This window comes from Emydura macquarii, unplaced genomic scaffold (assembly GCF_026122565.2).
Source record: "Emydura macquarii macquarii isolate MOO-44397 ecotype Brisbane River unplaced genomic scaffold, CSIRO-AGI_Emac_v2 contig_2863, whole genome shotgun sequence".
Classification (NCBI taxonomy): domain Eukaryota; kingdom Metazoa; phylum Chordata; order Testudines; family Chelidae; genus Emydura; species Emydura macquarii.
Window position 1 is genome coordinate 627,865 of NW_027133000.1, and position 15,138 is coordinate 643,002.

Below are 15,138 nucleotides of genomic sequence, written 5' to 3' on the forward strand. Positions count from 1 at the left end.
GAAAGCACATGAGGGAGCTAAGTTAGACCTGGTCAAAAACTTTCAGTTGAAACTCTTTTTTGGATGGAAAATGGGGTTTTTGATGAAACCAGAAATTTGTGAATGCATATGTTTTGGTTTAAAAATTTGCATTTCTGGGGGGTGAGGGGGTGGGTCAGGGTTTATCAGAAACCAAAAATTGAATATTTTATACTTCTTGGCAATGGAAAAGGGAATATGTTTTTTGGATTTTTTATTATTTTGTTTCATATGATTAGGAAAAAAAATGTTTTTCTTGGTGTGTGTGGGTGGGTGGGTGGGTGGGGGAGAAGCTTTTCCCAACCAGCTCTATGATAGATCCCCCACTGAAAGTCAGTGGGAGTTGTGCATCCCTTCGATGCCTTTGAAAACCACAATCTAAATGAACAAAGTTCTGTAGGTGAAGTAAAATGTTCCTAATTATAATCGATGTTCACTTATGATTTGTCATTCTATGTGGCCTATGTGCCTTCTAGGTTGGTGTGTGAGTTCCCCTTTATGTGCAGAACCCCTGGACACATGGTATGGAGGATGTTTGTCACCTTACTGGCACCATTGAATCTGGCCTGGACCCTATTTGCATTTTAGGAGCCAGGGAACAGGCCAGAAGCTGGGCAAGGAAATTGGATGCATCTTCCTTTATCACCAAAGCTAAATTAAAAGAAAGGATAATGCTGTTTCAAAGTTTGTGAACATTTCCACCACACTAGGGACCACCTGCTTCAAGAGAAGTTAGAGCTGCAGCTTTGGTCAGGTGGGACCCTGGTAACATGAATTCTTAATTTTCCACACCCAGGCCAAAGACTCTGGGCTGAATTCTTCTCTGTGTATCTCCACTGACGACAGTGGAGTTACACAAGGGATTAATTTTGTCCATGGTTTACTTTTTGTACAGAAACTCATCACTAGCTCCTTTAATTTCTTAGCTGCATATTCTCTCCATAAGTAGTTATCTGAACAGGACAATAACCAGTTATAGACGCAATGCAACTGGGTTTTGTGACTGTGAAAATGTGTGTGGGTTTTTTTTTAATAGCAGCCCTTGTTTAGAGTTGTATTTGGGCACATGTGAGTGACACTGGTGAGCTCTCTAATATGAACATTTAATTTACAAAATGTAACTCATAAATGTTATAATGCGTTTTACTGTAGGTCTGTAACATATGAAATGTATGTGTTAAAAAAACATTAAAGGAGTATTTTTTTCAGTATTTCACCTAAAACCAGTGGGTCACATCTTCAGCTGATGTACATGGGCACAGCTCCATTAATATCATTGGAGCTATGCCGTTCAAACCAGCTGAAAAGCTATCCCTGTATTGTGAGGCTATGGCCCATTGGAGTCAATGGGAGTTTTTCCGCTGACTTTAGTGAGATTTGGATCAGGCTCTTGGTACCTTTTGTCAAATTTAAAAATAGAATCAATAGTAAAGTCAGCAGCTACTCTCCACCCCCAAACCAACACCTCCCTCCCTCAGCTCCTATCATGTCTCTCCTTCTCTAGATGCCTGTGTAAATAGATGGGCCTTGCTCTGAAAATCACCAAATCTTGGCTATTCTGGACCAGGTGGGACAGCTAGTACTTTCATTGAGGGCCTCTCCCAGAACATTCTATTGGCAGCTCTCTCTTTTGTGTTGAGGGGGCTCCAGCTGGAGTACCTCAGTGGGTGCAGCTAAGGTAATGTGGCATGGAGAGTAAGGCAGTTTCCGAAATAGGCTGATCCTAAGCCTGTTTTAGAAACACCATTTAATAAATAGGCTGCTGCAGTTCACCCCTACCCGCCTTTAGCTTTAGTTTCTGGGTTGTATCTGTAAGGTTTCTAGAAATGTCTGCAGCCCCCAAGTGAAAGGAGGTTGGAATAACCAGGCTGTTCATCTCTTGAAACAAATCCATTAAATGAGACTTTGCGGATACTATCGTGGAAACAAAGAACATTGTCATTGCTTCTCTCACAGCCATTGCAGAGAAGTTTAAAAAAGTCTTTATAAGGCAATCCTAGGCAAAACTAAAATTGGATTGAAAAACTGACCTTTCAGGGACCTTGGCAGAAAAGCAGATTTCATCTCTGATACTAAAGGTGATCTTTCTCTCACCCTCCAATCTCAAAAATGAGGGAAAATAGCTAGTTGTGGAAAAGTGTCAATTTTCCTCACAAAGAGTTGGACTTTCCTTGTGCCTTTGCTTTCATTCCAGGATATACTGATTTGCAATATGTCCCTGGTAATGTATTACATAGCCTTAAACATGAGTGTTCCTCAGATTAAAGAGATTCCTTTTGAAATAGGAAGACCACCCAGAAGGGTGCTGTTGAAAGAATCAAGTAGAATCAGCCTTCCCAGCTAAAGAAGGACTGAGGAGAGCTCTTCCTTTTTCTGACCCTCCTGATCCCACTATGGTTTATATATTGTTTGTGTTTCATTATGTATATTTGTTAGGGATAAGCATAAAGTATCAACCTCTAAACTTTGGAGGTAGTCAATATCTGAACCTTGATTCAATAAAAATTTGCTATTTTGGCAAATTTCTAGTATTAATACGTTATTTCAACAAATTTTTTATATACTATTCATTTCCAGCCCCATCACATTAGTGCAAATCTCATGCAAATTTTGAACAATTTTATTGGGAGCAGAATACCAATGATGTATAATTTACATCCCAACCTGTAGGATAAATATGAAATTAAAGAATTAGGGTTAGCTTAACTTTGGCTAAGAAAATATATATGTCGTAAAGAAAGGCCCTGATTAGCAAATAGAAGGAAGGTCTTGAAAATAATAAGTCATAAGGCAGCAGAAACAAAGTAGGGAGGATGTCTGGTTCAAAGAATAACTAATGAGATAAAAGGAAGTTTCTAAAAAGAAGGCCTCTGACGGATAGGAATGACTGCAAATGGTTTTGAATAAAACAAAGAGAATCTGTCTTAAAATGAGCTGCTAAAGCCCTTCCCAATCCACCCACCAGTGTTAAATTCTATATGAACCCAGATGCAATGAAAAACTGTTGGGCAGCAAGATAGAGGGGAGGAAAGGCCTGAGGAGAAAGGAGGATTTAAATCTTAAGACTGGAAATATGGATGAACTGTCTCACACTGGTTTTTAGCTAAAATCTGTAATTTGCAATGACGTCGTTTGTTAAAGGATATAGAAAGGAAACTCTTAAAGGGTTCATTGCTAATACCTGCCTGATCACACTGGTGCTGACCAATATGGGTCTAAGCACCCCTGGGTTTAGCCCGTTGGTTAGTATTTTGATTAAATGCTTATAAATGTTCTGTTACCGTTTGGATGTAGTAAATGCTCACTATTTAGGCTTTTTTTAGGCCTGTTTAGAGCAAATATATAAGTACCATTTATCCTTTGGATTTAATAAAGGAATTTATCGTTAACTTAGTGTGTGTGGTGGTTTCCCATATTAATAATTTCAAATATTATTAATAATTCCAGCACAATCCAATTCCTGTTAAAACTGATTGGAAGCAAATTCCATTGGCTTTATTGGAAGCTGGACCAGAACCTTAAATGTTGAATCCACCTAAATCTCATGAAAATGATGTAAAGTTGTGAAAAATTTGATAGCTATAGGTGTTCATCAGCACCTCTCCCCCGGAAGATCAAGACTAGAATGTACAAAAATTAACCATACTTGTTTTTTGGGGAAAATAAATCAGCTGTCTTAAATGACCTTCAAAATAGTACGGTATATATGACAATATTTTTCTACTGTAGTCTAGGCTTATGAAAAGAAATTGTATTTTCCATTTACACAGGATCTAATATATTAATTATACTTTGCCATTCTACTTGTAAATTATTTCCTCTTTCAAAAGCAAGTGAAGACTTTTGAGGACAAAACCCAACCTAATTATCTAACAAAAAATTATCTGGATTTTGTTCATGAAGGCTAATGGATTTTTTAGTTTGATAGCTCTGCAGAAATTAGGGGTGTTAAATTGTAAACAATACGATCTAAAAGTAGAACAGAAGTAATCTAAACCAGGAGCTAAAAGTAGAACAATTAACAGGAAAATGACTTTGAGAGCTGCATTGCTACTAACAAAGCTAGATCCTCAGCTGTTGTAAATTGGTGCATTTCCACTGGCTTCAGTAAAGTTATTCCAATTTATGCTAGCTAAGGATCTGGTGCCATATATTGAGAGAATGAAGCAGGAAGATGAAGAATGAAAAAAAGTGAGGAGGTGAGTGTGGTGGTCTCAGGAAAGTGAAGAATGATGGTCTTTTTTATTTAAACCAGAGGAATGGGATCCATGAGCCCTTGGTTCTATTTCTGACTCTGCTACATATTTCCTATGTGACCATGCCCAATGCACTTAGGTCTCAGTTTTGAAAATGTCCGCGACTTTTGGATGTCTTTACTTTTGAGTGTCCAGGCTAAGACAACTCTATACCATGAAGTCAATTGGGTGATGTGGATAGTCAGCAGTGCTGAAAATCAAGCCCTATGTGTCTCACATTGGCACCCAAAAATTGAGACAGTCAAAAGTAAAGGACGTTTGAAAAAGAAGTCCTTGATTTCTCTATGCTTTACCATCACCATCTGTGAAATGGGGGTGGGGGGGGGGGAATGCTAACTGATCTCACTGGGATGCTGGACTGCTTAATCCATAAACTATTAATATTTACAAAGTGGCTAGAGATATTCAGGAGGAATTGCACTATGCAAGTGCATTTTTATTATGTGATTATTTTTGTTGTTGTGATAAAATTCTCAGAGGAGAATATATTTAAGTGATATTCAAAGCAAGAGACCTAACTTTGACCTATCTGAAGAAATTAACTATCTGGGTATTCTGATATTCTCTGAATACAGATGTCAAAGTGCAGAATTTCTTTTACTTGCTCACAGGAATAAGTCAAACAGGCAGACATGACAGAAAGGGTAATTCACATTCACGAATAGTTAGAGAAGTGGGGCCAGGAATTGCCAACAATCACACATAGAATTTGCATCCTAGATTTGTTAGCAGATTGCCTTCCTGGAAAGAAATACCCTTTACACTGCTAACTTTGTTGTGGAGGGTTGGTATATTTCAGAATAAATAACTATTCTGAGTAGATTCCATTTTGGGTCTGAACTTTTCAAAGTAGATAAAGTGAAAAATAAAACATGATTAGTGAAACATGGAAATGTATACATATATATGTAATATCCCATGATTAGACTTACGATGAAACAAAGCTGAATCATGAACTGAATGCTTTGAAAATACTAATAGACAATGGCTGACCCTGTTACATATTGGGTATATGGTATGAATCTGATGTTATCAACAAGGAAAATGAAAATAAGAAATTGAAAGTCCTTGATTCATTACTGCTATCTGTGGAGAGCACACCTCACCAAGTACAAAACGTTCCTGATATGAAGGATTCCAATTTCAATGGGGTAATTTGTTAGGGTAGGTATGTAGTGACCCCTTTTTTTAAAGTTTGGAGCCTGAGAAGGTTTTACCTGTAGCATCTGCAGATTAATTTCTAGCTATGATGCTTTTACAGTATGACTTATTTTAAGATGCCCTGAATTAGCCCAGCTAGCCAGGCTATGAGAATTAAGATATCAGTATTTTTAGCAAAAGAAATGAGTGTTCAAGTTGTTGCACATAGAAAGAAACATACTGAATTAAACTTCCGTATAAAATCAGTTATGTTTTCACTTCAGAAGTAAATTCTGGCATGGATATTCCCAAACTCACTTAACTAGAAAATAAACCATTACTGAATATAGTGGCCTTTTGGAATTCACAGATCAAGATGATTAATCTTAAAATATCAAAAACTATGAACTCAAGGATTTGTGTGTGTGTGTTTCTCTCAAAGCAACCAGTACTCTTGAATGCACTATTTAGGAGGAAGGTTTTTCAGAAGCCAGGCCTATTGGGATGCCATCACACCATCAGACATAATCCATAAATCACTGGAAGCCATACACCTAGCCAACTACACAAAACTGGGAAAACACAAACCCTGATTCTTCGGGTTTTATTCAGGCAAAACTCTCAATGTATGCAGTATTATTGTAGTACTCATCAGGATATTAGCGACACAAGGTGTCTGAGGTAATATCTTTTATTGGACCAGCTACTGTTGGTAAGAGAGACAAGCTTTCGAGCTACACAGAGCTCTCAGGAGGAAGAGGTATTAAATAGCTTTACTCTCTCACCAACAAAAGTTGGTCCAATAGAAGATATTACCTCACTCACTTTGTCTCTCTAATGAAGGCAATAGCATTTTTGCGTAAATGAGGGCTTCAGAATGGGCCTGATTGTAAAAGGAGTGTAGATTTACTGGAAAGAAACAAGCTTTCCAGTTACCAAGAGCAACAGACTATTTTTATGGAGCAAACAAAGAACTCTAACACTGTGTAATTAGTTTACAAGCAAAGGCAGTGAAGTATGGAACATTAATATGTTCAAATAGAGTGTTAGATAAATTTGCTCAGCAAGAGAAGGGTGAAGCAACAGAGGAAAAAGAAAATATTGAGTATGTAGGCCCAAAGCTTGATTCTGTTATATTGATTCTATGTGAAATACCCTTATTCTTTTAGTATGTGACAAACCACCACAGCAGTTTCTGTGAGGCTTTGTATTTTGGGTATGTAGGGTGATTTGTTCACTATTAATAAGTTGTCTGAAACTAAGATCTGGTCATTTATTATCCTGTTTGTAAAGTTACCAAAGATCATTCTGTGAAACTATTGCAATTGTTAAAGTACATGTTTTAAGATCACTGCTTAAAGTAACATCAGCAAATGTTCTAAAACAAAAAATTAAATGTTAAATAAAAATATTTTATAATAATAAATATTTTAAAAAGAAAAATGTTATTTCTAAAAAAAACTTGTCTTCCAGTTACAAATTTTAAATAAATATTAAAAATTAATATATAAATAAATAATATGTATATATATATAAAAAACCCAAAAATAACAAAAAAGGCGCCAGCCTCAAATATTAAAAAAAAAAAAAAATAACAACTTTTACAACCCAAACGGCTAAAAAATGCCCACCCTAATAACCCTAAAATCCACCTCAAAAAATGAAAACAAAATAAACTATAATAAATAACAACAATGGTCATGCTTGCAAAATATGGGTGATTAATAATCACACCAAAACACAAATGCAGCATGACAAAGCAAAACGCATAAAATGGTATAAAAGCTTACTCCTATGAAAGGGGAAAAAAGATAAGGACTTTGGGTTTGGTTCTACAATCATCCTCCTGGAGCATCAGTGCACCAACAGACTCCTGTTCCCTCCCTCGTGCTTAGCCACCTGGCCAGTGAACTAACACAAGCAAGTGAGGCTAGTAACTATACTCCATCTCTGTAGAACTTTGTGTGTGTGTGTAGGCAATTGCTTTTTAAAAATTTTGTATTCACAAGAAACGTGGCATATTGCCTTGTCCCCCTGAATAAGATCCTGCTGTTTATTTTATAAGTATAACATTTTTGGTGGAGAATTGCGAAAGGGGGAATATTGGCATACATCTCAGTTATTGCAAATCTGGCGTGCACACCATTGAAGAAAGGTACCTTGTTTTGAAAAATTGCCATGGGCAGGGCATTGTAGCTGCGCCAATATTTCCAGTCACCACACGAAGGACCTCGTACTACGTGACGGTCACTGCCACTCACACTTTAGGAGTCCGCACTGCATGTTGAGGTTTGAAGTAGGCAAGTCCCCACTCGCAAGTTAGGAGCTTGCACTGCATGCGAAGTGTGTGAAGCCTATGCTGCCAGCATGTTAGGAGTTTGCACTGCATGCTGTTTACACATAGGAACCCGGGGAATCTGTGCAGGCAAATTTTCTTAACAAAATTGAGTGCACAGAGGGGGCTTCACTGTGTTAAACCCTCTCCTTTGCTGCCTCCCTGGTATAGGAGCTCATACTGTACCAGAGTTTCGGCAAACATAAAATGTTTAAAAGGATGCAGCTGCAATTTGACTTTTAAAAAAAGCATGTAACAGATCAGGAGTTAATAGACTCCCTAAATAAAAAATTAAATCAGGCCAATAAAAAAGGCATCTTCCACAGGGGTACAGAACCAACTGAACTCCCTTCAAAAAACGCTCCGAGAGGACAGGCAAAATAAAAGAACCTTAGAAGAAGAAATTCAGTCTAAAAATAAAATTAAAAAAAATGAAATCAACAATGCAAAAAAATAGTAAAAAAAAAAACCCAACTGACCCTGGAGCAGGGCAGAGCACCTGCTAATCATAGCTGTTGTGAATCCCTAATTAAACTGTTAAAAAACGTTGCTGTTAGCCTGTACCTTAAAATAATCTTACACGGCTAATTGGTTACTTCCTCCCCCGACACACACACTTGCACTTCTGTTTTTCTAAACTTTTAATAAAAGGAACTTTAAATACACTTTAACTGTAAAAAGTTTTTACCAACACACAAATTAAGGCAGCTGTGTTGCAAATATTGTACTTGGTGGCTCAAATTTTACAAGCACAATATGGCACCTCAAAAAATAAATAAAATGCATAATAAATCAGCTCAGTACAAACAGTTTGTAAAACACACAGCACTCAAAATAAAAAAATAAAAGGTTTTATAATTACAAAACCACGTTGCCAGTAAAACATTAAAAGTTATAGCAGTCAGTTCCTGGGATGAGGGTGGGTCAGTGACAAGGAGGAAATTCCGGCAGAGAATCAGCCCTGAGTGCCTGTCCTGGGCACTTTAAACAGTCTGGTAAGAAGCTCAGAGGGGATGAAATAGACTTGGGGAGCCGAGTAAGTTCCTGGGGCAAACCCGGAACTAGGTAGAAGGAGATAGGGAGGCTTGACAGGAAGGAGCCTAGGGAAACAGAGATGAGGAATGAGGACCTGGATTGCTGGTTATAGGTTCCCTGAGTTGGAACCCAGGGTAGCGGGTAGGCTGGGTTCCTCTGCTAGCCACTTGCATAGTGGCATAGAGCCCTGAGCTGGGATCGAACACTGTCCAGAGATGGCTTTTGGACAGTTGTTCTATTGGATTTTGTAACCCCAAAAGGAGTGGATTAAATCATGCTTTGGCCGGAGGGCTGAGTTTTGGGAAGAGAGAGAGACAACTGTGACAATGTCAGCAGGGGATGCTATGTGGAGAGAGAACTGAAATGCCATGCCTGGCCATGAGGAAGGGCTCCTGTGGTGAGTGAACTCTTCCCCATGTAGGCATGATGGAGTGAGTTAAAAAAAAGAGTAACAACCTGAATCTTCAGACTAGGAAAGTCAGCATGAAAGTGAAGATATTTGTTTTCAATTTTGTGTATTTTATTTCTCTGGGAGTCTTAATTTCCTTTACCAGAAACACGAAAACGGCAGGGGAAAACCTGTTATTGAAACCATAGTGGGATGTTGGGATAAGACCAAGTTTTAATTAAAAAAATTATGGATTTCCCATTGAGAGTCATCTGAATGGAAGTTAATTATAAAACATTAATGGATGATTGAAGCAATAAATTGTAACCACTTCAAAGTTTTTTTTACTAAAAGGAGCCTACACCAATGAATCGATTATAAGCTACACTGACAGCTCCCTGGCAAAAGAAGTGCCTGAAACTAGAAAACTCTCGTAACTTTGTTAGATTCTGCCATCCTTACACTGCACAATTTTTTATTCTTCAATCAGCTGTACTGAGAAAAAGTGCAACTTTTACAAGTACTAGCTCACATGAGTAATGGGAGGCAGAATTTGGCCCTTAATGTTTATTAAATCAGTTTCATTTTTTAAAAATTCATAAGAGAATTTCCTGTTCCTGGCATAAGACATATATTTGCCTCTCTTTCCAATACAAGTATCCTGCTTCTGATGCCAGTGTTGCCCCTCTGCTGAGTAGTAGCAAATTCTGGGGCCTTGCAGGTTGGCTTTCCAGTGAAGGAGAAATCAGTGATGCAGAGTCTGGCTATATCCTAAACGTAACTTGCTTTATTCACACACATATATCAGTCCTGGAACAGAGACATCACAAATAGCACACAAGCAAATAACTCTCAAGACATCTTAGCCTGCACACAAGTGCTTGGTTCCTGGAAAGCTACTCCAAATCCAGAGAGTAAAGCAGAGAGCAAACTGTCTAGCTGGCACAGCTTCCCTCCAAGGAATACTGCATATAAAAAGCTAATCACTCAGTCTGGTGCTAAAGCAGCCCCTTACTGCTTTACCTTTGGAAAACTCTGAGGTTCCTAAACAACCTGAAAAAGGACAAGTAGATGAGAAAATAAATTCAGATAAACTTCACCATGATGTTCTTACAAACCTGCATGATGGCTGTGGGAGAAGACTAGATATTTTACTGAGGCTATGTTTACACTGGTGGCAGCAAAATCGCCGCTGCCAGATCGATCTTTCAGGATCGATTGAGTGGTCAGCGAGACCCGCTTAATCGATCCGGAAGTCGACTGAATGAGTCCACCCCCTCAAGTAGCGTAGCGCTGAGCTAAAGGGAGCCGCTGTTCCCATCGGCTCAACGCAATGTGAACAGTACGCAGAAGCAATCGACATGAGTTACGCAAACTACTCTGCATAGTTTGCGTAACTCCCGTCGACTGCCGCCGAATCACGCGGTAAGTGTGAATGAGCCCTCAGTCACACGATAGAGTCCTAGAGGTACTGAAGGAAATCCACACCACCTGAGACTTTGATCAGTGCTCTTCCTGATAGTTAATGATATCTGGGACAGTGAAGAATAACCTGTACTGCATGAGTATGAATAGACACAATCAATGCAACTTAGTTATAGGCATGTACTTTTTTTATTGAGTCTCATAACCTTGATTTTAAGAACTTCTAATCATTTGGGATATAACAGCTTCTTTTGCAGAGGTGCATTAATTAATGCCAGTCCTTTGGTAGCATTTCCCCTAGTGTTTTAAATTTGATGGTGTGGCATATGGCTCTTAAAATTTTTTTCTTAACATTGTTTTCTTATATTGTATTTAAATTCTGTGCTGTTTCCTATGTGCCGACAGGCTACACGGAAGTGATTTATAAATAAAATAATAGTAACATTAACATTTGCATTTCCATAGTACCTTTCACATGGGGAAATCAAGCATGTAATGGACTAAGAATTGTAGCACTGCTGTGAGGTAGGCATGAGAAACAAATCACTTCACCCACCACTGAAATGCATAGTATATGTGCATAAACATATGTATATGTGCATAAACATATGTATATGTGCATAAACAGGAGTCATCTGTTTATCAGCACTTACACATCAGTTTAAGACAGGAAGTGAAGAATAAATACTTCCAACATTATCAACTGGATATGTTAGCTTGGCAGAATTTAGTTGCTTGAGTTAAAATTTGACCAGGATACCAGAAGCAACGTCTGGCTCTTGCAGAAACATGATGAGATCTTTAATGAAAACAATCAATAAGCCAATGTTGTATCTCTTCTCTAGGGAAGTGACATCTTCCTTTGATGGATGTGCAATCTATCTGGGTCCCATGAAATTCCCAGGAGGGTTGGGCCTTGGATCCACCTAGGGAAACAGTTTAGCTGGGAATCCCAATGAGAAGCATGTGGGAAAGGGTTAAAAGGTACAGATCACGTGCAGTTGGGTGTCTGGCCCAGCTGCTGGGTATAAAAGAAGAAGAAAGGATGCAGTGGGAGTCTAATAGAGACAAGACTCAGGAAACCGTGGCAGCTGATCTCCTGCTTGATCCTCAGAAAGGGGAGATTTTTGTTTTAAAAGACTCTTGATAAACCCTGCAGGGAGCTAAATATTTGTTTAGACCCTGGCAAGAAAAGGACTTTTCTTGCTGCACAGTTCATTGCAACAGCCCCCCACCCCTGAAAAAGATGGATTGAATGTGGGTTTTTTTGTTTTTTATTTCTGGGTGCAGGTGTCTTTGTGGGAGGGAGATGTCTTCCTGTGACAAGCTCTGGTTCTGATCTCTGAGCCCAGTCACTTGTTCAGAAACAAGTCAGAAGGAAAAATAGCATCTAGTAAATTTACAACACTTACCTGCCTTTCAACCTGTTAAAACAAAGTCAAACATTTCAGATAAGTTTTAGATCCAGCAGGTATGCTTTAGGTAGATGAGTGGAACAGGGAGAGGGACAGGTGGTTTTTCACTCAATCCAGAAATACACCAATCTCTCTTCCTTGGGGACTTTGCAACACAAAACAACTTCATCTTTGATTCCAATCTCCTAGAATAATTAGCAATATTTGGTGTAATGCAATACCTCAAATTTTTCTCTAAAAAAATGCACATAAAAGCAGCTGGATAGATATGAATAAAATCTTGGGGCCAGATCCTCAGTACCCACTAAAGACCTTTGCAGCACTGAAGATGTTATATTAGCCTTAACTAGGCAGCTGGGGAGTTTGCTAAGTTGTCAGAAGGATGACATACCTGGCTTTATTCCACCTGCTCTCTAACTCCCCTTCAGCAGAGGGGTGTGTGTTGGAGGTGAGGGTAAAGTGAGTCAATAGCAGGAGCAAAACCAGAGAACAATGTGCACTGGTAATATGGGGCTGGTAAAATGGCCCTCATTGGCCCCAAGAGCAGAAGAAGTGGAAATGTGGCTTAGAACCACTTTTCCCTCTGCCCTGTCAGCTGTACCTAGCTTAAGTTTGAGAATTCACGGCTGAGAATTCAGCCATCCGTCTTACAATTTAGTAGAACTAATAAAGAAGCATTATGATCTTCTGCTGTGTAGAAAGAAAATTGCTGCAGCATATTTTGCTGTCTTTGCACTTATTTACGAGAAATTTTTAAAGCTTCATCTGATTGACTGAACCTTTTTAAAAATTGTCACCCCAAAGTTTTATAAATTCTAGCAAGCTAAGTGAGCTAAACCGCACGCTATGATTTTAATCTGATGTACTGTCTAGCATTAAAAAGTAATTTCAAAACCACTGCAATAACAAAAAACACGTAAAGAGTCTTAGAAATAACTACACTACATATTGTGGCAGATCCACAGTCTGAAGCCGTCCGTTTTTCTGAATGTAAACTAAATTGCTTGGGCTTATGAAGAAAGTGCTGAGTCTCTCTTTCAACACAGTGTATGTGAAAGTGATCAGGAAAAAAGGAGTGCTTCACTAGGGGAGAACCACATACTGTTCCCTGACTATTGCAAGATCAAACTAGTGAAACATTTTTGTGAGAGATTTGATGGTCACATCTCTCTTGCCAATAGGAGCCATTGTATCAGTCCCAGACCATTACCATGAAGAACACCAGGATGAAACATTGCTCCTGTCCGGTTTTCTTTCATGATCGCAGATTTCCTTGCTCTGATTATTCAGAGGGAAATCGTACTTGATTAAACATATAATACCTGCTGTAGCCACACCTATTGGTATACACAAATGGCAATGTAAAAATTGTCTCATTAGCTAAGATCAGGAAGGGCAAAGCTGAAAGAAGCTTTCTGCTAGGGGAGTTATTGACAAGAGAGTCTGAGGTTGCTTTCCCTCTGCTGAGGAAGCAAAGAAGAGGCAAATGCTTCTCTGGGATACATCCTTCTCTCCGACTGCCAGCTGCAGAAATATAAAGAGGAGGGAAATTTGAAATGCTTCCTCTAGTCACGTTATTAGTATAGACTTAGAAGCAGCAGGATTTAGGACAATGGCATGGATTATATGGATGGAGCATGTTCCGGGGTTAAGAGCAACACCCAGAACAGGAGCTGGCATAGCACAATTGCTATTGAAAGGATGGGAGCAAATACAACTGCTGAATTCATCACACAGGGAAAAGCTGTTGAGAAAGAAAGACTGAGGGAGAGGGGGGGAAGAATGATGAGGCTGAAAGAGGCCAAACAGATAGAAGAAAAAAGAGTTGAAATGAGCATTAGGGAGAGGTTTTGAAAAGGCACAGTGGTAAGTCAGTAGCTGATCTGTCAGACAGAAGAACTGCAGGGGGATTTCCACACAGTACTCCCTCACCTGTCTGGCTTTCTCCTGTAGGGATTTTTCAGCAGAAAGATTCTGTCTCCACCCTATCATCTCCACCTGACCCTTCCCTTCTCTCACCTGTCCACGGCGATCGCTGTCATGGAGTAGATGCTGGCGAAGACTGCAGTGATGGGGAAGAAGTTGTGGAAGCGGCAGTAAGCTTCCCCAAAGTACCACTCGTTGTGCAGGGCATAGATGAAGTTGATGAGGGTGTTGAAAGCAGCCATGGAGGCATCCGAGAAGGCCAGGTTCACCAGGAAATAGTTGGTCACCGTCCTCATACGCTTGTGTGCCAAGATGATCCAGATGACAATCAGGTTGCCAAAGACGGCCACCGCCACCACCCCGCCATAAGCCAGAGACCACAGGGCAATGCGCCAGGAGGGCTGCACAAATTGGTTGGAGAAGTTAGCTATTGAGGGTGCTATAGGGGAGAAGACGTTACCAGCCTGAGCTCCCAGAGGTGGCCCCCAGTTACCACCTGGTCCAGCAAAGCTCGTGTTCCAGCAGCTGCTCTCATTTGCACTCCAATTGGATGAAGGTATAGAAGTCATCTTGAAAGTCCTTCTCTCTTCCCAGCAATGGAAAAAGTCTCCCTCACGACCCTCCCCCCAAAAAGAAAGTTGGTCAACAAAACGAGAACTGCTTAGGGGAAAGGAGAGAGAGGGGAGAGGGATCAGAACAGGCTTGAATGATGCCACATGTGGCTATGCTGTTTAAACCATAAAGCACCAGGAGAACTGCTGCTTGTGAGTAGTACACGCTATCCCCTTCTCTCTCTGTGCAGCAAGCTCTCTCTTTGCTTTCAGAAGGAGAAGGGGATCAGGAGCTGAGGCGCCTTTTATAGGATTGTGTGTTTCCAGCGTCATAAAGGGAGCGGGGTGATAACACATTTTTCTCTCTGCTCTCCCTCCTTCCCTCCCAGCTTTCATTCATTTTCAGCAGCATCCACTTTCAGTAGATGTGAGGGAAGTCACAAGGAGAACGGATCCTCTCTCTCTCTTCCCCCCCGTTCCTTTCTCCCTCCTTTTATGCTCATGCTTGTTTTCTTAATACTCCTATCCCCGGCTTTGTACGGCTGTGTGTTATTTGAATCAGTTGAACATTCCAAGACTCAGATGCTAATGACACAATATATTGTCACTTCCATTCTGTGTTCTTTCAGAGCATTCTCTGAAAACATGC

At 39.7% G+C, this 15,138-nt stretch overlaps 1 protein-coding gene across 1 annotated transcript in view; it reads right to left on the minus strand.

The window, feature by feature from the left end:
• Positions 1-14,507, minus strand: part of TACR3 (tachykinin receptor 3) — a 58,296-nt gene extending 43,789 nt beyond the window's left edge. Inside the window, exon 1 of the mRNA XM_067568214.1 lies at positions 14,032-14,507. Within this exon, the coding sequence (XP_067424315.1) occupies positions 14,032-14,507 (476 nt within the window). The remainder of the gene's footprint in view (positions 1-14,031) is intronic.
• Between the last annotated feature and the right edge of the window lie 631 nt (positions 14,508-15,138).